Source organism: Melospiza melodia, chromosome 8 (genome assembly GCF_035770615.1).
Source record: "Melospiza melodia melodia isolate bMelMel2 chromosome 8, bMelMel2.pri, whole genome shotgun sequence".
Lineage (NCBI taxonomy): Eukaryota > Metazoa > Chordata > Aves > Passeriformes > Passerellidae > Melospiza > Melospiza melodia.
In genome coordinates, this window is record NC_086201.1 from 9,503,009 (window position 1) to 9,529,790 (window position 26,782).

Consider the following 26,782-nt stretch of genomic DNA (forward strand, 5'->3'; position numbering starts at 1 on the left):
GGGGCCGGGCCGGGCCGGGGTGGGGGGGGCCGTGGGGAGTCGGGCCATGCCGAGCCGAGCCGAGCCGCGGCTGGGTGATGTCAGGCTCGAGGAGGAGCCTCCGCCGCCTGCCCTTTTACTTTCGGGCGCCGGCACTTGGCCGCAGGCTGCTGCCGCTGCTGGCCGGGCCCCCCCCTCACCCCCTCCGCTATGGGCACCCCGCACTTTTAAGGCGCCGCCCCGAGGGGGGGGCACGGGAAATTCATTAAAAAATCGCTATTTACGTGGTTATTCATTGCCCCGCTCCGGGTATGTGAACAGCCACCCCCCTGCCCCCCCCGGCTCCCCTTGCATCCACCCCCAGCGCCATGCCGGCAGCCTGCACCCTGCTGCTGCTGCTGGGCTTGGGGCTGGTCCCGGTCCCGCCGGCCGGCTCGCTGCCCCTCGCCTCCCCGCGGCGTCTTCCTCCACCTCCCCCTCCTCCTCCTCCGTCCCGAAACCGTCTCGGCCGCCCTTCCTCGCTTCCCGCCGGCAGCCCGGGTGAGTGCTCCGCGATGGGGATGGGGAGAAGGGGACGGACGGGGTTTCGTCCCGGCAGCGGCCGGAGAGTGCGGGATCCGCGTGGTGCGGGTCTCTCGTGGTGTGGGACCCCGCGCTGTCCCCACGGCACCGCTGCTGTGGGTGCTGAGCATCCCGACATCACCAGAGCTGGCTCAGCTGGGAAGTGTAACACTCCCCCCCAGTTCCTTTTCCTTTTTAACCTTGCCCAGCTCACTGTCCTACAGCTGCTTCAGTGGGTGAAGGTTTGGGATGGGAATGGTGGGTGGGAAAGTGTAAACACGTTGTGGCTGTGTGGACAGACTGGAAGGCGAGCAGTGCAAACTTCACCGAGGAACTTGAGAAGGGTTTTGGGGGACACCAGGAGTGCTGTCCACATGTGTTCACCCATCCAGGTGGGAAACGAGGGGTTCCTGTAGGTGATCTTCGGGATCTGGGCTGCCTCCTGCTTGTCTCCAGCAATGCTCTCATCTCTCCTTAGGTACTGACCCCTATCAGGTGTGGGGACAGATGCCATCAGCTCTCTGTAAATACCGTCCTTTTCTAGTCGCCTACAGACTGTCAGATTAGTCATGTATAGAGTCAAATTTTTCCTTTTATGCCACATCTTCAGTGCTATTATCACAAGCAGTGCCTAGTTTCGTGCTTTACAGATTGTGCTGAATGTGGTTCCAGCACAGGATAAATCTTATTTTTCCCAGAACAAGCAGGGATGTTTCAAGTGTCATTCAGTAAACTGGCTCACTTACTCACCAAAGAAGGCACATAGCTCTAAGGATGACTAATTCTCAATGAGTTTGGAAAGCACTGAGTGTCTGCAGGTGGTATAAGGAATCCAATATGTCAAATTAATCCTGCGTAGGTTTTAAGTGGGTTTTAGCATTCATTGCCTGCCTAAACTGGACTGTCAAATTTTATCTTTTAATTTCTGATGTGGAGAGAATATTGTGCTTTGGAACTTAGGGTTAAGTTTAGTTGCATGGAGCTGTAAAATTTCAGGAAATGTGAGGAAGTACATTTATAACCTTTTCATTTTCTTCACAAACCCAAGGCATGCTTTTGTAGGATGTATCCAGACTAGACCAATGTATAGCTAGGGACATCAGCTGGAATGTAGCCTGCAGTGGATTAGAAAGCTCCTAACTAGCAGTGCTTGTGAGAGCAGCTTTGTGACTAGGATACTGCATGGAAATGAAGGAGATTTGGGTCTGTTCCCAGCTCAGCTACTTCTTTGTGCCTCTCCAAGTATCGGTTTGCCCTCCAAACTGGGAGAGAATAATGCTGTCTTACCTGCTACCAACCTTGTGAAGATAAAATCTGCAACTTGCCAGCAAACTGCTCACCTATTATTTGTTGAAAGCTGCGCAGATTCCTCAGCGGACAGAAAAAAAAAATTAATTTAATCTCAGCTTTCAGTCTGGCATCTTTTCCTGTGACCTTGATGACTCCTGAGAGTCAGTAGAGGAATGCATTTCCTTTGTTAGGAGTCTGAAAAGCTCGGACTATGTGTCCACATGCTGGAAGAGCCATTTGTCAGCCCACGGTGCCTGGCTGGCCGGCTCGGGGGTGCAGGCTTTGCTCCGTGCAGCCAGGGCTCAGCAGCCACAGGTGCTTGTGAATGATGTCAGGCACAGCCAGAAGGAGCAGGGCATGCCGTGAAGGAGTGACAAATAGCCCAGCAGTAGCTCTCTCCCCAGCAAACGGCACCGTGAATTACCCTGGCTCCTGACAGCTGCGATTCCCTCGCTGGTAGCGCCAGCTCCATGCCTGTCAGTCACGGGAATTGTCTGGTGCTGCAGGAGCGGGCTGGGGATCCCCGAATCACCCTCAGGTTGAGCTGCAGACTCCAGAGCAGTCCCTCTTTGTGTCGCCACTGCTCCTGCCCCTCTGGAGGCATGTCCCACCTTTGAAAACACTTGCTTGAAGCTGGGGGACCATTTCTTGTGAACCCATCACCCTGGCACTGCCAGGAAATGAAGATTACATCTCCCTTTGCAGCAGTCTGGGGCTGGGTGGCAAAAGCCCTTCCTCAGGCTGGGCTTAGTGAGCAGATGGTGAGGCAGTGGGTGTAGAAATGGGGCTTCTGAGTCTCTCACAAAGCGTGGGGCAAGGGAGCAGGGCTGCCCTTGCAGCCTCACTGCCCTCCTGGCTGGCCTGTGCCTCAGCCTGCATCTGCCGCCCTCCCTGCCAGACCCTCTGTGGGCTTGTCTGCTGGGAGATGAGGACAGATGGCTTTAGCCTGTGTTTATAATACTGTCTGAACCCAAGGACAGTAACACAGGAAAAAAAATAGGTGAAGTAGGAAGCAAGAAAGCTGGTGACAGTAAAGTTAAAGCATTACCAAATCTCTCCATGAAATCTCTTCTGGCACAACTTCACATGGGCGCTGAATGAGCTGAAGGGCACTGTCTGCCACCTGCCTGGGTCAGGACAGGGTTTGGTTACAAGCTCTGTCCTCCTGCAGGTCTCAGAATTTCAGGTTTCCCATCTGTGAAATGGGAATAATTCCAGTGACACCACAGGACAGCAGAGGTAACACCGAGCCCCTGACAAAGTCACTGTGGCTGGGGTCTCCCTGTTCCTGCCATGTCCCTTTTCCTGCCACTTCTACCCTCACTGGTGCCCTGCCAGGGTGCCCAGCACAGCACGGAGCCGCTGGCAATGGGCTTTCCCTGAGAAGCTGATCTGCTTTGCTGCCATCTGTGTCTGTCCTTCTGTCCCTGCTCCGTCTCTCCCATGGCAGGTGCCACCTTTCTATGCAGCTTCCCTGGTGGGAGCCCTGGCAATGAGGTGTGAAATTGCCTGAGAAGGAACCAGCTTTAGTTGCAACAGAGATTTAGGCTGGCTGCTGGGAGAAACTTTCCAAAACTCTCAGAAGGGGTAAACAATCTGTATTTATTTATGTATATTTTTAACTTTCTGCCTGAAACTTTCTGTGAGGAATAAGCAAAGTTAGGAGGGGGGAAGAAGATGCTGAGGATGTTGGTTTGCACAAAGGTATGGTGTTGCCTCCAAACCTGCCTCACATTTTGCAGTATGTATTTTGTGGCTTCTGGGGGCAGAGCCCAGCTCTCCCTGCAGCCAGACTGGTGCAGAGAGATGCAAGATGCTGCTCTCTGGCTTTGATGCAGTTTCAGGTGACTGTGGGTGGTGCAGGAAGGATGCTCCCTCCCCCTGTGGTGCAGGGACAAGGAAGAATTGCCTCCTGTGCCTCAGCACTGCTATCAAAAGGCTGCAGGGTTTTCCTGTCTCGGGCATCTTTGCTGCTCCTCTGTGAGCTCTAAGTGGATTTGGTTGGTGGGCTGTGAACATGAACTCCCCGGGGTTGTATGGATTTAGCTCTGCTCCTTTGGGGTGCATAATTTAAAGCAAAAAAGAAAAGACAAGGAAAAAAATGCACTTCAGAAACAGAGGAAGATTGGAGATCAGCTTTCCTGCCTGTTCCTCTTCTCAAGCCCTGGAAGGTAGCAGGGTTTGTCCACTGAGCAGCTGGGTTCACATCAATTTGTCGAAGCACTTGATGTGATATTAAAGTGCTAAATGAGTGGTCTGAGGGATAGCTGTGTGGCCTGGCTGGCAGGGAGCACACAGTGATGGGCATTGATGGGCACTGCCATGCACAGTGACTGCGCCTGCGGGGATGTGAACAGGCAGGGGCGAGGGGAGAGCTGCCCATTGCTGGGCTCCCCCAAAGTCTCATTTCCCAGCCCCAAACCACAGTGCCAGCCTGTGCCCATCCAGTAGGTGTTGGCAGCACATTCTGCTCCAGCACCACACCACTTCAGAGGGATAATTTAACTTGCTGGATGTTTTTCTCGTGGCTGGGGGGACAAGGGAGATGGGCTGTTGCTGCCATGTTTGCAGGGGCTGGTACCAGCCTTGCTGGTGTGGGGGTGCATTCCTTAGCAAGTATTCTTTTCAGTATCAGAAGTTGCAGATACTGATCTGTTTAGAGGAGTGTGAAGTTTCTGGGACAACTTGTTTCCTTCACCTGCTCTTACAGATACCAATTTTTGGGCTGCCAGTCAGAAAGTCTCCATGACTGAACTCTCGAGCTCTTGTATGTGCTCCATCCTCCCTCCATTCTCCCCACCCTGCTCATCTGCAGGGAGCATGTCAGAGCTGCTGAGACTGACTCCATCACCCTCACATCTCTCAGAGGTGGCAGAGGATTTTGCTCATTTAACAGAAGGGTCATGATACCAGGTTAGAGAGGCTGTTTGTTTTGGTGCTCATAGTGAAAATGAACGGATGCTGCTGACCGTAGCTGTTCACCCAAAATGTAAAACATGAAACTTTTTAGCATCAGTCTGGTTGTGTTGGTTTAAATGAAGCATTCATCCATGCTAACAAAATAACCCCAGCAGAATACAGAACTGTTTCAAATAACAAGCTAATCAAGCCAATAAAACCTGTCAGTACAGCGATAGGGTTTCAGTGCTGTGATGCAGAGATTAAGGCACCACCAACATCCACAGCACTTCTGGAGCTGCTGCCAGAGGAACCTCCTGGCTGGCACTGTGGGTTCCCCATCCATGGGAGCTGTGTGCCATTTCCAAAACAAGGATAGCTACAGAATGGCAAGGTTCAGCTGTGGCTGAGCCTGCTGACTTTCTGCAGCCCAGAAATGCTTTCTGCCTCTCTCTGTGCCATTCCAGCCACCTGGGGTGCTCCAGGCAGGGCTGCAACCCCTGAAATACCCCCAGAGAAATAGTCTGGAGCTGGATAGATTGTAGATAGTCAGTGTAAATCCTCTGGATTCTGGCTTTCCTTCCTCACATAGTGTCAAAAGAGTTTCTCTGGTATGGAGGGGTGAGGAGTCTGGAGGTGTCAGGATATTTCCAGGCAGACAAAGAGCACTGCTGAAACCTGGGCTGATCCTCTCAGATGTGCACAGAGCTCCTCTGGAAAGAGGCAGGGCCAGATCCTGGCACCTGCTCTGGTGCCTCTCTGCTGTTGCAATGGTGCAAAGCAGCACTGGGGCAGTTTGACCAGCTGGAGTGTCAGGAGGTGCTCCAAGCGAATCAAAGGTTGGTAGTTGGGAATATTCCCTTGAAAATGCTCAATGCAAAATCCATAGTCTGTAGCTTGTCATGAGGCCTGAGTACCCCAACCACAGGCCCTGTTATTTACATTCAATTGAAGATGTAGGTCATACAATAGGCTTTTTCTCTTTCCTGAATGGCTGAACACAGAAGGCAGAATCCAATTTTCAGTGGCAGCAGACCTGATTACAAATTCAAATTTTTATTTCTTTGAGCAGTTTTTGCAACATTTGCATTGTAATTTGCTGTTTCTGTAAATATGAGAGGTTCATTTGCTGGGATATTCATCCAGAGGAGATGCAAGAGGGCTACAAGCACAGGCATGGTGGAAGAATGAAGTCTGTGGGTGCCTCTCAGGAGGAAATGGTTTTGTCACATCTGGCACCCCTTCTTTCTCACCATTTTCTGCATACATGCAGCTGATATGTGTGCACCCATCACCATATATTTTTTAATGCCCAGCTGTTATATATATAACATCCTGCTGCTTCAGCAAGGGGCACAGTTCATGCAGAGTCTGCCTTCATCCTTTCAGGCTGAAATCATTCACATCTGAGGACAAGGAGAGAATTTTCCCACCCAAAAGGGAAATGATGTTGCATTACTGAGCAACCAGCCCAAGTAATAATATAATCTTAGAAAAATGCAGTTCCCTTGAGTAAAGGAAGCTCTGTAAACTTCAGCTCCTCCAAGCTATTAGTGTAGCTGTTGCCTGTGCTGTAGAAATGCTGCTGTCAGAGCTGGTTTACTGAAGTGCTCTGGAGAGAACAGGGGAAAAAGGGGATAAGAACCAGCCCCTATATAAAACGAGACCTCTTGTAAGATCTGAGTACTGTGAGGTATATAATACAGATTTTAGGACCTTGGTTATATCCCTTATTTGCTGTTAATTTGTTTTTTTGTCTCATCTGGGTGCTGGAGAGCGTGATGGCCACTCATGGTCATGAAAACATGGAGAAGGGACAGGCAGAGCCAGGCTGAGCACAGGGATCAGCTGGAGGAAGGTAAAATGATGCAAGATTTCCACTCAGAAGGCTCAAAAGCCTGTGGTTTGTCCTCTTCTGCTTGCCACAGGATGTGTGGCATTGGTGTGTGCTGTGGCTTGTCTTGGGCTCTGTGGGTGCTGAGTGTGTGCAGGTCCTGGGGCCGGGGCATGGACTCAGCCATGGGGAGCCCCCTGGGTCTGTGCAGCAGCTCCCCAGGCTGGGCACTCACTGGAGCCTGCTCTGCCAAAGTGCTGCTCTTCACAAAACCTGTAGGAACCTGCTGTCTTGGAGGTCCCTGCCTTCCAGGCTAATTTGTTTTCATGTATGAGAACAAACAAAGCTGCCTCAGGAGCTTCATCCTTTCAGAAACCAGTATGAAATGCGTGAGATATAAAAAACTATCATTTAAAAAGTGCCTGAAATGCATAACAGGATGGAATAACCTACAATAATAGGGTGTAATAACCTACAAACTATTGCTGCTGCTGTGCTGCTTCCCCCATCCCTCGGTGGCTTTGGATGGAGCTATTTCCAGTTGCCTGTTCTCTGTGCAGGCAGGGCTGTTGAGGAGGGTTATATCTGCTTTTGCATCTGCTGTGCCCTTGACTTGGAGTAATTTGATAAATAGGTTTGCAGTTGGTTACTTAAGCATCTCCCAAGCTGCATTCAGCATCCCAGCTGTGGGTGAGGGAGCACTGCTGCCAAAAGTCAGGATCTGTGTCAAGAGCCTCCTAAGATTTGGCTGTCTTTTCCTAAAACCCCAACTCCTGGAGTTGTCATTACAGGAGAATCACTTAGAGGGGTAGAACAAGAGCATCTGGCTGTTGAGATGGTAGATAGAAAAGCCTGGAAACTATTAGCTGCAATGCTAGGAGTCACAGAGGAAGCCCAGGTTGGGTTCATTTAAAAATACCACTAGCTCAGAGCTGGTCTCCAGAAGCTTTTGTGTCCAGACAGAAGGGTTGTTTCAGACACCCCTGCTTGGCATCTGCATCTGCAGGAGAAGTGCAGCCCTCTGCACTGTCCTGCTGTGCTAGGGGAAGAGAGGGAGCGCAGCAGGAATGCCGAGGGCAAACCCAGTTGTTCTCTGTCCAGCTGTTTGAATACCTTGTGCAAGCACCTTGACCTTGGTGGATTGCCTCTCCACTGGGAAAAACAAGCTCCATGTGCCTTGCCACTCTTTGCATGGCCATGGAGCAGTGCAGCATTCTGACTGTGCTCTGGCTGAGGGTGATCGTGTCCCTTGCACTGCGACCAAATGCTGCAGGTCCTTCCCTTTGCCTTGCAGGGTGGACACCCCATCTTGGGCTTCCAATCTGGTGCTTGGAAAAAGTCCTCTGGAAGTGCCATGACCTTTGCAGTTGTTTTGCCAAGGCAAACATAGAGATGTTTGAGGGACCTTTTGCACAGCGGTTTGATGGCAACAAGGCTCCTGCCACTGAAGTTTGGGAGAAAATAACGTTTTCTTTTTAACTCTGAGATAAAGTCAGTGGGAAAGGAGTGAGGAGGAATTTTAAGTGGTTTGATAGAAAGGCATGCAGACTGTGCACAAAGGGTTAAGCCAGCAGGGTTAGCTGTTGTCCCAGGGGTACAGCCCAGGCTGCATTTCCCAGAAGACATCGAGTTGCACACACACATTAGGGCGTTTTTCTCAGCATTTTTCAGCAGGCTGTGATGGCAGAGGTTTTGAGGGCTGTTACAGGATCGGTCTCTCTCTGTTACCTCTCGCCTCTATAACCAGGCCGACACTGTGGTAATTTCTGCTACCAGAACCACCCTTAGATTCCTGTGAAATCTCCAGAGCACAGAAGAAACCCTGTGCGGGCATTTTGGACTGATGGACAGGCTGCTTTGCTTACTGGTAGCAAAGGTGGGCTCTCTTTTTCCTTGAAGAGCATGCTAAAAGGCACTTCTGTCTCTGGAGTGACAAGAGGAATTTAGATCTATGGAGCACAATTATTCACGTCACTGCTTGTTAGGATGCTGGTGTTAACACCCTTCCTCTTGTGGAAAATCTCTTAAGCCCTGAGGACTGATGTGAAGCGTCACGCTCTGGTGAACTTTGCTGAAGCAGGGATGAATCACACTAAGTTTGGCTTCAATGTATTGTCCAAAAGATGCCTTCTCTGATAGCCTAGGAGGAGGGTTCTGCTGCCCACCCACCCAGGGTGTCAGGATCGATTTTGGGGGGAGGACAGCACTTTCTGGAGTATGCATAAATTGGGGGGTTAATGTGGGAGTTTGGATATTTGAGGGGTTTTTCATTTGGCTTTGGTTTTGAGTGCTCTGTAAAAGCAAAAGGCAGGTCTGTAAGAGATCTCAAGACTTTTCCCAAGGGATCTCGATATATCTCCTCCCTATCTTCTGGGATCACCCAGAATGGTAGATAAATACACCACTTTTTTAGAAATGAGAAGGATTTCACTGCATCTCTGAATAACTGTCCTGCTACATCCGTGCCACTATAGGTAAGAAAACACTTTCTTATCAGGGAAACTGAAGCAGCTGATAGTTAAACCTTCTGCAAAGAAATATCCCAGACGAGTGTTGGCCAGGTTTGACCCTGCCTTACTTGTAAGATCTCCCAAACTGACAAGGTAATTTAGCAATTTGGGGAGGAAATGCAGAAGGTAACCCTGTCTATTGAACTCCATTCTCTCCTGTGATGGGAATGATTTCCAGGAGTGGAAGCATCCACAGACCAACTGCGCATGATTTGAGCTCCTTGTCAATTGGAATCAAGGACCCTGATTGTGGAGCATAATGCTGCTCTTGTAATTCAGCCTTTATCTGTGTGCTGGAGCTGGGTATAATTGTATCTGTGTCTGGAGGGACAAGGAGAAGGGTTTCAGTGGCTGGTACTCACAAAGGCATCTTTAGAAACCTCCTCATCCCTGGTACAAGCTTGGTAGGGCTTAAATGAAAATACCTCTGAGTAGCTTTAGACATGTGAACAGTCATCATTGTTTGATTCAGATTTGGTTACAGGACTAACATCTAAATGTTAATTCTTTTTAGGACATTATCAGCTCTTTCAGCAAGTGCAGAATGGGGATGCAGTATTAGACCGTCAGCCAACCCTGCAGATAAAGGCCCTTTGAAAGGATGTTTCTTAGGAGGGAAACAATCAGGGAATGCAGAAAATCATGAAGATGATCTCTTCTTAGGAACAGGTAGCAAATGTGATGCACGAGGAAAGCTAAATGAACCAGGAGGCTTTTAAATTGGGGAATGGGAATAACAGCAATTTGGTGGCCTCTGAGGACAGTCCCCAGCATGCAGTCAGAGATCCTCATCATCCTGTCCTGCAAAGTGCTGCTACACCTGGAGATTGTAGGGTGCTGTTAAGCTGTGTCACATGCTGGGTTAAGACTGAAGTTGGTGGTCACATGGATGTGCCAAGGCAGTTGATGTGTGGTGGCTCTGTGCTGGGTAGTCTGTGTCTTTGTGTGGGCAGGTGGGTTTGGGGCACAGATTTCTGTCCTCTCAGTATTCTGCTCTGCCCTGCTCACCACCCCGTGCCCGTATGCATCGAGGTAGGATGTGACCTGACCATGACTCCCCCTGAGCCCTCAGTGACATCTCAGATGGTGACAGCCCAGCCCTGCCCTTCTCCAGCACTCATTCCTACTGCTGCCCACATCTGAAAGAAGGTGTTTATTTTTCATCCTCCCTGAGACATTTGCAGGGAGGCACTGGAAGTGGTAAATCCCTTCCCCCGTTCTCGGAAAGGAAACGTGTGGCTGCCGAGGAGTGGCACAGTGGTGGCTGTGGGGCAGGACCTCTGTTCCAGCTGTCCCTGGCAGTGCTGCTCCTCTGCTTGTCAGTGGTGGCAGCTCTGCCAGTGCCAGGGGAGAGGCTTGGCTCATCCCCTGGAAGAAGGAGGGCCGGCGCCATCCTGAGCTGCCACCGCTGCTTCCGGGGCAGATCGGCGCGGTGTCATCTAGGAAATGTGATTTAGATCATCATCCTTTGGCAGCAGATGGGGGAAGGGAGGTGGGGGCCCTTGTCTCTTCTGGGGATTCATTTCTCTTTAAGCTGCTGTATTTATTTTTTTGCCTGTTTGCCTTTTTCTCCATCCCTTCACAAGTCTCAGTGCCCCTTGCTGAAGGGCAGGAGCCACGAGAGCATCCATGGTTCCTGCTGCCATGACATCATGCCCTGCATCCAACCTGGGTGTCAGGCTTGGGCTACCCTCAGTTTTCCCTTGAGATGGGGTTGCATTTTGCTGGTCTACATGGAGGGAAGAATCCACTGAGCCTTGTGACTGCATGTCACCAAATGGCACCGACCGCTTGGCAGGCTGATGATTTTCCTGCATCCAAGAGGGCTCCTTGTCCCTCTCATCCCCACAGTGCCCTTGAGAAGTTGCTCAATTCCCAGGCTGGTCATCATCCCTGAAGTGACTGCCAGCCAGCAAAGCTCTTTGGTGTGTGCCTAATGTTAAGCACAGGGAATAGTTCCCTGGGGAGCTCTTGAGTACATTGCTGGAGTGAGGCTCTGGTCAAGACACCTGGACCAAAGCCCACCTGCGTCACTGAGCAGCATGGCTTGGTCCCCAGGGACTCGTGGCAGCCCCTGGCTGCTCCCAGCCTCACCTCTCAGCATTGCAGCACCTTTCCCTGCTCCTTCCTCCATCTTCCCAGTATTTATTATCCCTTCCTGTGTGTTGGAAGCAGGTCTTGGACTCAGACCACTTTGGAGCAGGGACTTCTGGTTTTGTTTCCAGAGTGGGATGTGAAAACACAGTCTTGTTTTCACCTGGGTCTGCAAAAGGCTGAGTCCTCAGCCCCTTGGGCAGATGTCCTTTGCCACTGCTTGGCATCACTTTTTGATATGCATTGAGGTTTTGTGCAGAAAAATCTGTGCTTCAGCCCACAGTCCTTGCGGTTTTCAGGTAATTACAAATATCAGTAGTTGGGGTGTTTCTTTCTCCTGCAAGATCTGTTTAAGTCAAATACAAGTCACTGAACTTATATTGGGAGTAAATAAGCTTCATGGAATGGCTTTGGTTATCATGAGGTCACACAGAATGACCTAATGCTCCCTTCTGGCCTGGAAATTAGACTTTCCAGACAGCAAAGTTTCATCCTGCAGGTTCTAAGCCTCTAGCACCTTTCCTTAGAGGGGAGCCCAAGCCCCAGGTCTGAGCAGTGCTCAGCCCCTTTAGAGATGCTCAGCCCTTATCACCAAAGCCCAGCCCTGCTGGGGGCAGGTTCCCTGTATTGCCAGTTTCAGTGAGCCTGGGCAGCTGCTGGGGTGAAAGCCATCCCGTGGGTGCCCAGCTAACAGGCAAAGTGCAGTGAAATCGCTCCACAGCACAGTGAACTTGCTGCCCTGGAAATACTGACCCCAAGCTGCAAACCTTGCAGACAAATTCCAGGTTTCTGGAAGTATTTGTGCGAGAGATCTGGAGAAAGAGCCACATTAGAAGTGAAGCTGTGTGCTTGCAGAAGCTGACAGCAGCCTGGTCCTGCTCCCTCCAGCCTCACCAGCCTGTTTCTTACCCCTTCACCAGAACTGTGCACACCACCATGGATTTTTCTCCCCCCCCCCCCCCCCCCCCCATCTTTTTTGCAGCCAGGATGTTTTTTCTTGCCTTTTTATTGTTCCAGTGACCTAGCAACTCCACTTTGGTGGAGTCCTGCCAGGAGACTTCCTCCCCGAGCCGTCTGATAGTCTCCAGCAGCACTGCCCTCGGATGGGAGCAGAAGCTAAAATGACACCAGGCTGGGTCCCTGAGTGGCTTTTGCTCTGGCCTTGTGAGTGCTGGTGAGGGCAGCATTGCCTTCCCAACTAGGAAAGCTTCCAGGGGGCTTTAAAAACCTCAGAAAAAGGAAGGAGAGGCAACGCATGGGTGATATTTTCTGTAATATTTCTGCAGGACATTATAGAAAAGACTCAGGGGTTTTGGAAGTGAATTTGCTGATGCTGAGATTTAGCATTTGGGATCTGTGCTGCAGACAGGGTAGCTGGGGACATTTCAGCATTGCAGGGTTCAGGAAAGGGGATGGAGAGGAGGTGTGAGTGCTCAGAGAGCTGTGCACTTAGGGAGCTTTATTTTGGCTTGGTTTTACTGATGTTTACTAAAAGCAGTAGAAAAGAAATCCCTTTGGTAAGTGCTTCTGGGGCTGCCTTCGCTCTGCCCTGGGCCTGCAGGGGCTTTTCCCACATTAACACTGGAGGGAGGCTTCCAGGGCAGAACAGAAATGAGCTGTCAAGCCAGAAAATATGGCTGAGTTTGGCTTTCTGCTCAAGAAAGAAGGCCATCAGGACACAGGGCCTGGGACACTGGAGGTTCAGTCTCCACTGGATAGATGGATTGAGATTTTACTGTAGCCCCAGCATGGTTATGGTTTTTTTAGCAGTATGGTAAGTCATGGCTTATCCCTGTTGGAAGTGGAATTTATATAAATGTATTTTTCAAGGACTTGATAATAAACCAGGACTTTTTCTTTTTTTTTTTTTTTTCTTTTTTTTTTTTTTCTTTCGTTTTTTTTTTTTTTTTTTTTTAATTCAGTTGCTGAAAGCTGTTTGAAAACCAAAGTCTATGAAAAGAGGTTTGAGGATCTGCCCTGAGCCATGGGCTTGTGGTTTCCAGGCAGCACAGGTGGTCCCATGGATCCGTGTGGTCTCAGGGATCTGTGGATTGAACCAAACTGCCCAAGAATGATAAGTAGGAAGCTTAGGATTACATGGGCTCGTGCAGGTGATCTGGGAGCCTGCACCTCCCCAGGGAAATGTTTAGGACACCAAAACTAAGAGGCTGTAAACCTCTTGATAAGCAGAACAATATCCTGTCCCTGCACTGTGCAGGTTTTATCCCAGTTGTGGGCACTCCATATGCATATATCCTGTGCTTTTAGAAAGGAACACAGATTTCTGTGTACTATTTATTTTGGAGATTCCTTACTGTTTTCTTGCTTTAGGGTACTGCTTTTAAGAGCAGTAATTGGATCCTGTTTTTTTTTTTTTCCTAAAGGCATCTCTGAGCATCAGGTTCTGGGATGGTGAAAAAAGGTGTAGGAAGCAAAAATGGCCTTTAGTATTCTCTGAGGTTTTACAGGTCCCGGAAGGGAGGCGGTGTGGAAGTGCAGAGTGGTTTTGTGTCACAAAGCAGAACTGCAGACAAGGTGCTGTGGTGTGGCACTGGAGTGTCTGGGGATGATGCTGATGTCCTCAGCCCTGGGGGCACCCATGGCTGGAAGTGGCCAAGTGGGCATTAACCATGTGGCCCTTGGCATTCAGAGCTTGCAGGGGCTGCTGCCATTAAATCCCCATCACTTTTCTTGAGCTGACATATTAAAGCTCTAGGCACCTTTGGTGCCTGCATAAATCCTTCCTATTATGGTTAAAATGACAGAAGATCCTGTGAATTGCTGTCCTGCTCTGCCTGGGGGCCAGTGGGGAGAGGATGAGGAGCAGAAGCACCAGAGCAAGAGAGTGTGTCTATCGGATACTGCATCCAAACCAGCCCCCACAAAGGATGAGAGGCTCTAGTAAGGCTTCTGCACCTCTTCTCTTCCCCATGCACCCTCTCTTGCCACCTCTCTTAATCCAGACAGAATAAATCCTTGTATAGATGTAAAAAAAATTAGCAGAACAGGGTTGACTGCATGTGGTTAAAAACCTCTTGCATTTTTCCCGCACTTAGCACACACGAGGGACCTTCCCCAAGCAGTATTATCAGCGTGTTTACTCTCAATTGACCCATCTCAAGTATGAATTTTTTTTTTACCCTCCATTTCATCCCACCCTGCTCACCCCCCCCCCCCCCCCCCCCCGCCTTGAACTTCTTCTTTCAGAGCAAGAACAAGGAAGGAAATTGAAAATCCCAGAGAGCCCTGGACGGTCCAGATTTAGGGCTTGAGCTTTTGTTCGCACAAACTCGCTTGGCTCCTAACCGGCCTCCACCCATGATCCCGACATCCGCAGCAGCAGCCGCTCGTTCAAAACACAGCCCGGAGCCCAGAGCCCGGCCCCGGCAGGGCCCAGAGCCCAGAGCCCGGCCCTGGCAGGGACCGGAGCCCCAGAGCCGAGCCCAGAGCCCGGCAGGGACCGGAGCCGAGCCCAGAGCCGAGCCCAGAGCCCGGCCCTGGCAGGGAACGGAGCCCCAGAGCCGAGCCCAGAGCCCGGCAGGGACCGGAGCCGAGCCCGGAGCCCGGCCCTGGCAGGGACCGGAGCCCGGGGCCCAAAGCCCGGCAGGGACCGGAGCCCGAAACCCAGAGCCCAGAGCCCGGCAGGAACCGGAGCCCCGAGCCTGGAGCCCGGCCCCGCTCTGCTCCCGCTGCTTCTCCCGAGCTACCCGCCTTTCTTCCCAACCTCTCCCTACAGCCAGCCAGGAGTTTTCCAAGTCGGGATGAGTTTTTTCTCCCCTCCGCGAGCCTCGGATGATGTTGAGATTATGCAACGTTAACAGATGTGGGGTTTATAATTAGAGCTGCCTGTCCTCGGGAGGAGCCGCTGCGGGCACGGGATGATGCTCCCGCAGCCCCGGCAGAACGGCGGCTCCATGGGCGGCTCCATCCCCATCCCAGCGGGAATGCTCCCCAGGGAGTGCCCACCCTCCCCACGAGGGATGCTCCGGGTGAAGGGCTGCTCTGGACAGCCAGTCAGCTGCTCTTGGCTTTCCTTCTTTCCTTCTTAAATTTGTGTTCCCCTGTCAAGAAAGTATTTTTCTTGCCCTCGAGGGGAAAAAAATCCCATTTTCAGGGGAGCCGTGGGGCTGGGGTAGCTTGTGGCGTGCCTTGGCTGGCTGCAATCTCCTGACAAACGTTGCCTGTGGGGATGCTGCTCTCCTGGCATCAGTAGGATACATCCCACCTCCCTCCCCGCCCTGTGTGTGATCACAGTCACTGCAGAAAACTTGCATTATTGTGCTTTTTGGTGTTGTGCTGACCCATGGTTGAGTTGTGAGCATCACCTAAATACTGCCTTGGTAGCAGCCAGCTGTGAAACAGGGCAATGCCTGTGCTGTGTCACAGATGGAGACAGAAAATTGTTGGCCCAAAAGAGATTTTTCAGGAGTCTCACAAGGTAGATCTCCAACTGGGCTGCCAGGGGCAAGCCCAAAGCCTTGAGAAATCAGCTGGAACTTGATCTGTTTGTCCTGGCTGAGCTGTGTAACTCGGCTCACAGCAAGCCTCGGGCTTGTTATGCTTGCAAAGAAAAAGTAACTCCGAGCCTCGACCTGTCTGGTGAGCATCACTGCTAGTTTTCACTGGGAAGGAAAACACCAATCCAGTGGGTGGCAGGGTTTTGTGCTGGAAGTCAAATATTTCTCAGTGGCTGTGGTTATGTGAAGTTAAACCGTGCAAAGCTGTTGGCAGCTTAGGATGTGACGAAATTGTTGGTGACAGATCAGCACCTCAGCTAAAGGGCCACTCTGCTTTAAGCCTTTAATGCATCAGGGGAGGGCCAGATGGTCCCGTGGGGAATTTTTGGGAAGAAGTTTGATCTGGTCTGTCCGCTGCAGAGGAGCGTCGTCTTTGAAGTCTTAATTTCTGCTGGCAAATCAAAGAGGATATTGTGGTTTTATCTTGCACTTCTGGTAGGCTTGATGGATGTGACATTTCATGTCTATTTTGTTGAACAACATGGTTTTTTTGGGGTTTCCTTACTATATGCTGTGGGTTGAATTTTCCAGTGTAGCTTATGCTCTGCACCCACTGATCTGGGGAGCTGAGCCTGTGCTAGCATGAGGTTTTCCTCCCTGCACCAGGACCTTGCAGGGCAGGGTTAAAAATGCCAGATGACTCTAAAAAGCCTGTGTAAATAATACCTTCTCATTCAGCCCCTCCACTGCCTGGCTGCACTCAAAGCCAGGTTTGCTGGCGCCCACAATAAGGGGAAGGGTTTTGCTTCAGTTTATTCCCAGCATCTCTGCAGAGCCAAAAGAAGATAGAGAACACTCTGAGGTGGGTTTGCAGGGCAAACAACCACCAGATAAGCAAACAGCAGTGTTTTAATTTTGAACTGGTCTCATTCAATCAAGGAACATAGCTGAAGGCACTGCTTGCTGGCATTTCCAGGGTCAGTTTTTAAGAAGTGGCAGTGAAATGCCTGCTGAAGTGTGATGCTGTATATTTTAGCCTGCCCTTGTTGATAAATGAGTTGGCAACCTGGGAAAGCAGATTTCCCTCTGTCTATCCTCATACCCTAAGGGTTTATTTAAGCATCTGCTGCTTTGCCTTCTCTCTGTGCAGCAGAGCTGGCCACAGGCTCTCCAGTCAGCATGGGCTGCACAGCTGAAAGCTTTTAGTGAGAGGGGGATGGAGAGAAATTCAGTGCACTGCCCTCCAGCACAGCCACGTTTTTCGGGGCTGCTATAAATGGACTTGTGGGCTACAATTACAGGCTGGGTATTGGCTTGGAAATGAACACAGCAAGCATCCCCTGCCACTTCCCATCCCCTTGTCCAGCTGGTGAGGACCAGGAGCTTGTCCCGTGGGACAGGAGGTGGCTCAGAGTGGGCTCTGGGTGGCAGTGGCTGCTCAGCATTGCAGCCACTGTGTGGCTGCCAGTGATGCCACCCTGGTGGCTCTGCTCTGCCACAGCTCCTGTCTCCTTAGCCCACATGGGCTTAGACTCCCAGGATGAGATACAGACTGTCCTACCTACCCCTCTGTTTCTTGGCGAGTTCCCACTGAAGATATTGCAGATGTAGAGGGGACACCACTTCTGAAATTGCCACCTCTGTTGTGACAGGCACAGCAACTCCAAGGAAGACATACAATACAAAGAAGATGTGTCCCGTAGGTGTTTGTGTTGGGCACACAATTTTGTTACAGAAAATGTTTGGAGGCCCAGAACAGATTTAACTTTCAAAATCAGAATTTTTGGGCAGAGACTGACTGCCTTTATCTGCTGCCTGTGGATGCCATGCACATGACAGAGACTGCATTTTGTTGTAAGGAAGATGGGTAAAACAGGGACCTTGCCCATTCAGATTTGGACTTGCTTTTGACTTCAGAGCTTGTTGTGGGTTTTGAAGGTCATCTGAGGCTGCAGTGCCAGCCAAGCCTTGGGACTGTAACATAGTTGGTGGCTGCTGATTTTTGTGTGAACTGATACGCAGTGAAATCCTCACAGCCCTGTGTGGTACCATAAGCTGGAAACCCTGATTCCCTGGACCACCACTCATGCACAATCTTCTTCTTTATCTTGTTTCTCATATTGTGGTAGACATTAATGTTAGAAGTGCTAAAATATCTCATCACCCTGGGGTGCTTTGGCACTGGGTGGGCCATGTTACCCACACCAAGCACTGATCTCCTGTGTCCCAGTGCTGCACTGTGGCTGGGTGGGTTACACTGACTGCCCTGCAGTTCTCAGCAGCTCCCTGCCAGCTCTCTGTGGGTCATGAGGTTTGAGGTCAGGTGTCCAGCAAGCACTGACCAAATGGAGAGAGGAGAGCAGCTGTGGGGCCCTCTCCCCTCCCATCTTACATTCAGAATGGGGCTGTGCTGGGCTCTGCTCTGGAGACCATCACACTCCTGCCATGGACCCTACACTGCAAATATTTCCATCAGTTATTTGTTTAAGACTTTCTTTTTGCTCCTTTCAAAATTCATTTCTCCTAAGACAAAAAAATCCTGAGGGTGCTGAATTGAATTAGTCTTTTGCACAAAGGTGGATTTTGGTATTTGGCCCCTCAGACCAGTCTAGTTTCCACTGGTGCAAATCCAAAAATAAATTTCATGTCTGTGTTTTGATTATGCAAAATTTTTCTCTAGTGTAAGTAAATGAGCTCAGAGCCTGGCCTTGGTGTTACTGCAGTGAGCTGAGCCTGCACATCAGTGCTGATGGGATCTAAGTTTTTTTTTCTTGTCTTTCCTTCTAGTCATTGAAAGCAGCCATCAGGAGAGAAGCTCAAGCACAGAGATGAGGACTGCTGGTGCTCCTGTGGAGCTGGTGACGATGCTGGCTGGGAGCAGGGAGTGGGCATCACTGCCTGCCAGGCACGGCGCAGTGCCAGCAGCAAGCAGGGTCACAGGGCACACTGTGCCCCCTGCCAGTGATGGGGATGTCACCCCTCCAGGAGCAGGATCCCCAGAGAACCCATCTGCTGGGACAGTCACCCACCTGTTCACCCACAGCCATCCCCCTGGTGAGTTTATGGGTGTGAGAGTTCCTGTTACTGCTCCCAGCCCAGGGACTGAGCATAGCCACTGGGTTAGGAAGCGGTGCTGCCCCACAGCTAGAAATGCAGATTTTTGAGAGAAATCTAATCTCAGGATTGGAGAAATCCATTCTCAGGAAAGCTGGGCTTTGTTTTTTTAGCATTACAACACAGATGACTCTCTGGAGCTGCTGCTGATGTTTTTCAGCACTCAGCAGTACCCAGGGAGTCCCGCCCATCCACTGAGCTCAGGGGCTGTGCAAAGAGCTGAGACCCCTGGGTGTCCCCACAACTTCTCCCATCAGGAACTGAACCCCACTGCAAGCCCAGCCTAGGCTGTAAGAACTCAGCTTAAGGATACCTGACCAGCTGTGATGATGATTTGTGGCTGAGGTCCTTACATGGAAATCCTGCAAGTGAGCACTTACTTTTGGGCCTGTTCATAATCTTCAGTCATAAGTAAACCAATGTACTCTTTTAAATATGAACTTAAGTCAAGGCCTGTTTCCCAGAGCAGCAAGACAAAGCTGTGATGATTGCCCTGTCCCCACTTCAGTTTTTTTCTTAATATCCCCAGCTGAAATAAGATATAAGCATAGAGGTTTTCTTTAATTTTTTTTGATTCCTTGGTTTTTTTCTGCTTAGGGACTAGAATGTAGAGCTGGCATGCCCAGGCTGCCAGCTGTGGACTGTTCTGGCATCAGCTCCTTACTGCCTTCTGCATTTTTAATGTCCCTAAAAAAAAATCTGTTTCTTTTGCCATGCTCAGATGAGGACAATATTTAAAATGCCATTATTTTTTGGCGACAGAAACCCTCTGTTCCCATCAATCCCTCCTGCAGTTAAACAGAGGAAACGTGAGGGATGCAGCTGTGACCTTTCCTGTTGCATGTGGTAGGGCTGGGTACCACTGCAGGTGATGCTGCTGCCACCCAAGAACTTTTCCAGGTGAACATGACCCTCTCCCTGTTGCTTTCCAGACCCTGGAAGCCATCACCACGCTGCAGACATGCCAGGGAGAGGCAAGAGGGCTCCCAGCACCCCTGCAGCTGCTGAGGGGACACCAGCAGGCTCTGAAGATGTCAGCACCAGTTTGGCTGAGGGGACACAGGGAGGGCACCATGGGCTCTGGAACAGGTCAGGGTTTAACACCATGAGGACAGTGCTGCTGCCTTCATCTCCAGAAGCTCATCACCCAGGTGAGCCATCCCAGTTCAGCCTAGGAGCACTGGGAAAGTGTTTCAGCACCTGGGAACAAGGTGAATGCTGTTCCCCAGAGCAGCCAGCATTGGCTGAGGCTGGTTCTGTATTGTAGAGCTTTGTGGATCCAGCTCTTCATCCTCACTGTGCACCCAGGGCAGTTTACTGGCTTGCTTTATGCACAAGGATGGAGAGAAGAATCCATGTGGCTTCTCTTAGTATTCAAAATTGTGAGCTGCTTGGAGCAGCTTGCAAGCACGAAGATCCTGTAGGCACAGTGCAGACAGGGGCTGAGGGGCAGTGTGGAATGGTGTGTGGACAGCTGAGCCCATCTCTGGGTTTTCATCTGCTTTCCCCCATTGCCTTGCAGGCACTGACAGCCTCTCCCAATCCGTGAGCAGCTGGGTGGGCACAGAGCTGGGCACTGCAGCTGCTTCACCCAGCCCCAGCTCTGCCCTCCCTGGCTCCCTGGCACAGCCCCAGGCCTCCTCCCAAGCTTCAAGCACCCAGACTGGTGCAGAGCACATCGTGCTACACCCCAGGGGTGTCACAGGGAGCTTGACCAGCCCTTTGCTGACTGCATCACCTCCCATGGACAGCACCTTCAGAGGTGAGCTTTGCTGGCCTTTGGTTCATAGCTTTGAAAAGCCACTTTATAGTATTTGCTTTCTTGAAGCAGAGGAGATGCTCTGTTTTGCATGCACTCTGTTTTTTATTATTTGGATGGTTAGCTGAAATTCCCTGCTGAAAGCAGGAAAAAGCAATGGAAAAAATAATTTGATCCAACCCCCCCCCCCAGCATTTTCCACTTAAAAAAAAAAAAAAAGTAGTTCTTTGGATGTTATCACAGTGTTTTCTGCAGGGTGGATGTCTGCAGCTGTGAAATATCTTCACTGGGGCAGTGCCAGCTGCAGAGCAAGGGCAGCTCTGAGTCCTGTCTGACCTGTGCCCAAGTGGTGACGGGGTGGGGTGGGAGGTTGGGAACCCACACTTCAACCACATGGGTGGGTTGCCCTCAGCTAGGCAGGGTGAGATGCCTGTGCTGAACAACCTGCTCAGGGCAGCAAACCTGAGATCCCTGAGCTCCATGGCTTCCCCTTGCTTGCTCTGCAGCAGCCAGAGTCTGGAGCTCCCAAAACCAGGGACTTTGTCCTGCTCCACACAGATACTGAAAACCTCAGTGTTGTCAAATCTTATCCTGTGTCCAGAGCTTTTCAGAAGCAAACACATCTCCAGGGTTCTCACACTGATACAGCTGTTGGGAGCACCACTGGGGCTGCAGGAAACCTGAGACCCAGTGTCTGAAGGACAGTGCCCCACTGAGCCCTGGGATGTGGAATGTGTAGTGAGCTGCAGGCTCATGTGGGAATGTGGCTGTGCTTAGGTTTCCTCCCTTTGCTGTTTGATGCTGTTGCTCAAGCCACAAAAAAAAGAAAAGCAAAAAGCCTGAGCCTATTTCCTGCAATATTAGAGCAAAGGTGGGATTTAAAGGCAAACCCCCACAGTCCTTGTCCTGTGGGGTTTCCTGCTGTCTGGGCCATGCCACTCTCACAAAGCCTGGCAGCGAGCCCTGGGGTTTGTGCGAGGTCTCCCTGCAGTGAGGGGAGTCCTGCCTGTCCAAAGGAGCACTTTGTCCAGATTGAACACTTCCTATGCTTAGTGTCTGTATGTGCACTGTAAGCATCTGGGGAGAAAATGGATCCATCTGTTTATAATTTCATGTATATAAATCCATTTTTCCTATTGTCCTGTAGGCGTTGGAAGCAGCCACCAGCCGTCCAACAGCTCAGCCACGGAGAGATTCGGTTCGGATTTCACCAGCACCAGCACCTCCATTTCCACAACAGCTGCCAAGGCTGGAGGGAGGACATTGAGGTCTCTGCCAGCCAGCACCAGGCTGGTCTCCATGGCAGAGATTTCTGCCTCTGGGACTGAAATCACCAGCTCTTCAGCCCAGAGCCAGACCCCTGGTGTGTCTGTGGGTGCCCAGGGTGATGGAGGCAGAGGTGTCACAGACCCATTGCTCTCAGGCTTGCCATCCATTTCAGGAAGTGCTTCCACAAGTGAGTTTTGATAGATAACTCAAAACTCTTATTTAAAGACTCTTTATTAACAAAATATATCCTTTTTATTTTAAAGAAAGGAGGAATAATATTGTATTTGGCACATTCTGTACATTTAAAAACATTTCACAGAAATGAAAGTATGGATAAATATTATTCTTGTTGGAAGGGGAGGATAGATTTTCCTTGAAAACTTCCAGTAGAATTTGCAAGCAATAACTTCAGCAGTTCCTATTTAGAGACCACTTTCCCCCTGTCTTAATGATTTCCCAGTATTAAACATTTCCGTATTGAATATTCACACATACATTGTCTACATCTGCTAACAGTGGGATGAGACCTACCCAGCAGTTTTTATTTATGTTTATGCAGTTTTGCCTTTCTCTTTTGCTTTTTCAGCTTCTGGCAGCAGCTATGAACCCCCCAGGAGCATCCCAGGTGCAGAAGAGACAACGGAGCACTTGAACATCCAGGCTGCTGACACGTCCAGCATGGCAGTGGGGACACTGATGTCCCCAGAAAATGGCCACACAGCAGAGGTGACAAGGCACTCTGCCACCAGCAGCAACCCCACAAGCTCTTTGGGTGGGACCTCCTCTTCCTTGAGGACTGGGACACATCATCTCAACAGCACATGGGAAGCCACTGATCTCCCAGGCCCTCCTTTGCTCACAAGCTCCCTCTCTGCCTCTGAAGGTCCTTTCCCAGGTAAATTTGTTAGTCTGAAAGCTGTCTGCCTTGGGGCTGGGTGAGATTTCACATCCCTGCACTGTTTTTCTTCAGATATGGCCATCAGTCATTATTGGACACATGGATGTTTTTGTTACTGGCTGCACTGAGCTGGCAGTGAGATGGGTGGGAAGGGGGAGAGTGGAGCTCAGCTTTTGGGTGAAAAACATGGATGGCCTCATTACTAATGAAACTCCTGTCCTGGGAAGAGCATTGCTAAGAGGTACATGCACACACTTTCTCTGCCAGAGACACTTGCTGGGGTTTTGCAGCTGTCACCTAGTGCTGTGTCTGCCATGCAGGCTGGTCTGTAGGATGTGGGTTTGAGATTTTTCATGGATTTCTGTAAGGCACATGTTGCCCGTACTGAAGAGATTCATCTCCTCCCAGAGAAACCCCTTCGGTTTCTCAAAGGGCAGTGTAGAAATGGGTGCTGAGCACAGAGTTGTGTGTATAGCTCTGTATGCACAAATCAAACCTGGTTTATTGTACCCTAGGTGTCAGAAGCAGCCACAGACCAGTGGCAGAGAAAACCTCCCTCGCTTCCTCTGCCACCAGCACTCCCATTTCAGCCACATCCAGCAGTGGGGGGAGGCCCCCCAGGTCAGCCTCGGGCAGCAGCCCCTGGGCAGCAGCCAAGGGCTCCACATCCAGCAGCGCCACGTACAGAACCTTGGGAACAACCCAGTCCACATCTTCTGGGAGAGGGACCTCCAGGGCTCAGGGGTCCACAGGAATGACAGATTTCACTGAGGTGGCAGACTCTCCCCTAACACGCTCTGGCTCTCCTCTTTCCCCAGGTGAGTTCACATTAGAATTGAAATACCATTTTTCTTACAAGCTTGCACTTGCCTGACTCTTTCCTGCTATGTAGAATATACTGTTAGGAAGGATGCAATGTGATTTTCTGTCTGAAATTATTCAGCTCTTTCTTGACCAAAAAAATGTGCTTTACGTTTTTTACAGAAAGGGCACATGTGTGGAAAGTTTCATTATGCCAAGAAAAATAATTAACTTTCAAATCACAGTCCTTTTTTTACTGTCTCCAGTTGCTATCTCCATGTTACAGACAAGAGAACTAAGCAAGTGAGGATTAGATCATGTCCCAGGGATCAGACTTCAGTTCCTACTTTCTGTCCTATTTCTTGGATCATGCTGCTTCCCAGAATTTGAACCAGCTCAACAAATTTAAGGCAACTTTGAGTGTGGTCCCTGAGGTCCTTCATGCTGCTGTTTGGTCATAGTTCCCACTGTGGTTCTGAAGGGGTCTGATCCCCCTGATCCTGCTTCTTCAGACTTCTCTGAGACCTTCACACTGCTCAGGGTGTTGACTGTCTGAACTGATTTCCAGGCTTTTCTGGGTCACCACGATATTTGTTCTAGCAGCATGGAGTGCACTCAGGCACATAATGGTGAAATCAAGTGCACAGCATTAGTATTTCAACAGTTTTATATAATAGCACTTTTGTCAGCATCACACTGGTTTTTAGAAGACAAATTTTTGTAGGAAGGATTTGTATCTTTGGAAATTGACATTTTCTCATATTTTCTACTTGTGTTTGTGTACTGTACTTGCTGCCTCTGGGTGCTATTGGAAGAAAGCTCATTTTTATTTATAGTTCCATATGTGTAAAAATGTAAATTATTTCTTTATCACATTTTAGCTACTGGAAGCAGCCATGTGTCATTCAGCATCCTGTCAACAGAGAGAAGAACCAATTTCCCCACCACCATCACCTCTGTTTACACAACAGGCACCAAGGGAGGAGGGAGGACATTAAGGTCTCTGCCAGCCAGCACCACCCTGGCCCAAACAACAGAGGTTTCCACCACTGGTACTGAAAGCATCAGCTCTCCAGGCCATTCCCAGTCTTCTTGGGGAACCCAGGGTGGTGGTGGCAGAGGTTCCACCCTGTCATCTGTGACCCCTTTGCTCACAGGCTCACCATCTGCTGCAGAAAGCACTTCCCCAGGTGAGCTGTGAGCACACATCAGACACCCACCTGCATGGGCACAGAGAGGGAGGGCATGCTGGAAGGTGCTGGATGATGGCATTGGATTTATGGATGAAAATTTTAATTTCCAGAGAAAAACACATTTTCTGTTTCTTACATTTGGCACCAGGAAAAGCCAGCCTTGCTGCCAGAGCAGTCTCGAGGTTTGCTGTGTTTTCAGGGACAGCACAATTTCAAGACTGCCCCACTGGCTGTGTTTACACCAGCAGAAGCAGCAGCAGTCATTCCTGAGTCCACCCTGGGGTGCAAAGGCAGTATTTACTGATCCCATACAAACCTGCCATGCTTTCCTTCAAGTACCAGGGCTTTGGGTGCTGTGTGCTCTCCCCTCACTCACTGTGGGTGCAGAGGTGACAGTGTGGGGTGTCTGGTGCCCAGGTCAGGCCTGTGGCACTGGGAGCAGTGCTGGAGGGAAGCAAACCCAAAAGTGCTGCCATACCTTGCTCCTTGTGCCTTCTCCAGGGTGCCCTGCTGTCAGCAGCTCTTCCTAGCACAGGAAAGAGCTGTGCTTTCACAGTTAGCATTTTCTGCAGGATTGGATTTTCTGTCACAATTCTTTCTGTGCCCTCAGCCTGAGGCTGGTGATGGAAGAGAGAACACCTGCTTATTTATAGTTTAGGGTGCATAAACCATTTTGCTTTGCTCTCTCTCAGCAGACAAGAGCTCAGCAACAGGAGGACACTTGCCTCTCACCAGCACACCCGGTGTGGTGGGAGCTGCTGCCAGGGAGGAGAGCAGCACAGTGCCTGTGTCGGACACCCATGGAGCTTCCAGTGCCACAGGGAGCTCTGCTCCCTCTCCCCCCTACACCAGCACCCTGGACACAGTCCTGCTGTCCTCACCAGCAGCACAGCCTGGGAAGCAGAGTCGTGTTCCACAGAGCGGGGCAGGACTCAATGAGCTTCCAACAAAGCTGCTGCCCGCGTTTTCTCCCAGCATCTCAGTGCCTTCACCTTCAGCCACACTCTTCATCCACAAGGAAGGGACACCTCAAGCCCCAGGTAGCCACAGCACGTGGAGCACAAAAGCAGAAAGCCTCACATCTCAGCTGGACACAGCTGGGGACACCCACACCGGCCCTGTCCTGTCCTCCACGGCCTGGCCTCCAGTGAGACATGTGTCATCTGGCCAAGAAGGATCCCCAGAGCCCAAGGTCACCCTTTCATCCAAGGCCTTCACCTACTTCTCTGCTGCTGCTGAACCTTCCAGTGAGTTTTTCTGAGCTCTGGGGTAACGTTTGACTGCCTCTCCCTTCCCTTCTCTGTGGGATTGCTATGGCACAGCTGTTGCAGGTGCCATGGGCACCATTTATAAGTGGTCATGGTTCTGCCCTGCGGTGTTGTATATCTGCAGCTGCTGATGCTTAACAAGAAGGGTCTCATTCTTGAGACATGTGGCTCTTGTTTCTGTAGGGCACATTGACTGCCTGTCTGGGTTGGGGTGATAATTACAAATAACGTAAACATACCATTATGACTCTAATTGTATTGATCCCTCAGTATCTGGGCAGTCCTGTCTGCTGTGAGATGATAAAATCAGACTCCTGCTTTTCCATCCTTTTTCAGCTATTGGCAGCAGCCATGGCTCCCTAAGCAGCTCAGGTGCTGAGAAGAGGATGCCCAGCCCCATCACTGATCCCGTGTACAGTTCATCCCCGTCTGCGGGTGCTGAGGAGAGGATGCTGCTCTCAGTGACAGGTGGCACTCTGGCTGGTGGCATGGAGAGCTCTTCTTTCCATGCTGGAGCTCCCAGCTCTCCAGGGCCATCTGAGCCAGCCCTGGTGGAGCAGGGCAGGACAGCCAACGCCTCCACCAGCAGCGGGGGCTTCACGGGCTTTGCGACGGAGACGGTGTTTGTGCGTTCTGCCAAGATACCCACTTACTCTTCTTTCCAAAATGATCTCACAAGTAAGTTGATGGTTTTTGGTGTACATTTGGGGAAATTCACATTGTCTGTTTTTTAGTATTTTGTACATAAGGTTTTTGTTCATTACTACATTCAGTACCACCTGTGGGTTCACTCAGGGGGATGTTTCCATCAAAGGACTCAAAACCAGACCCCCACACAGATAGGAAACTATTCCAGA

General features: G+C 50.5%; 1 protein-coding gene across 5 annotated transcripts in view; it reads left to right on the plus strand.

The window, feature by feature from the left end:
- The first annotated feature begins 142 nt into the window (after positions 1-142).
- HEG1 (heart development protein with EGF like domains 1) overlaps positions 143-26,782 on the plus strand; it is a 51,787-nt gene continuing 25,147 nt past the window's right edge. For 2 of the 5 annotated variants that reach the window (XM_063161687.1, XM_063161690.1), the window contains exons 1-10: positions 143-519; positions 18,411-18,677; positions 19,670-19,888; positions 20,260-20,499; positions 21,644-21,952; positions 22,352-22,660; positions 23,179-23,481; positions 24,346-24,654; positions 25,350-25,904; positions 26,262-26,603. In XM_063161687.1, coding sequence (XP_063017757.1) covers positions 348-519; positions 18,411-18,677; positions 19,670-19,888; positions 20,260-20,499; positions 21,644-21,952; positions 22,352-22,660; positions 23,179-23,481; positions 24,346-24,654; positions 25,350-25,904; positions 26,262-26,603 — 3,025 coding nt within the window. In that variant the 5' untranslated portion in view covers positions 143-347. The remainder of the gene's footprint in view (positions 520-18,410; positions 18,678-19,669; positions 19,889-20,259; positions 20,500-21,643; positions 21,953-22,351; positions 22,661-23,178; positions 23,482-24,345; positions 24,655-25,349; positions 25,905-26,261; positions 26,604-26,782) is intronic. The other 3 variants (XM_063161688.1, XM_063161689.1, XM_063161691.1) reach the window with 3 other exon arrangements.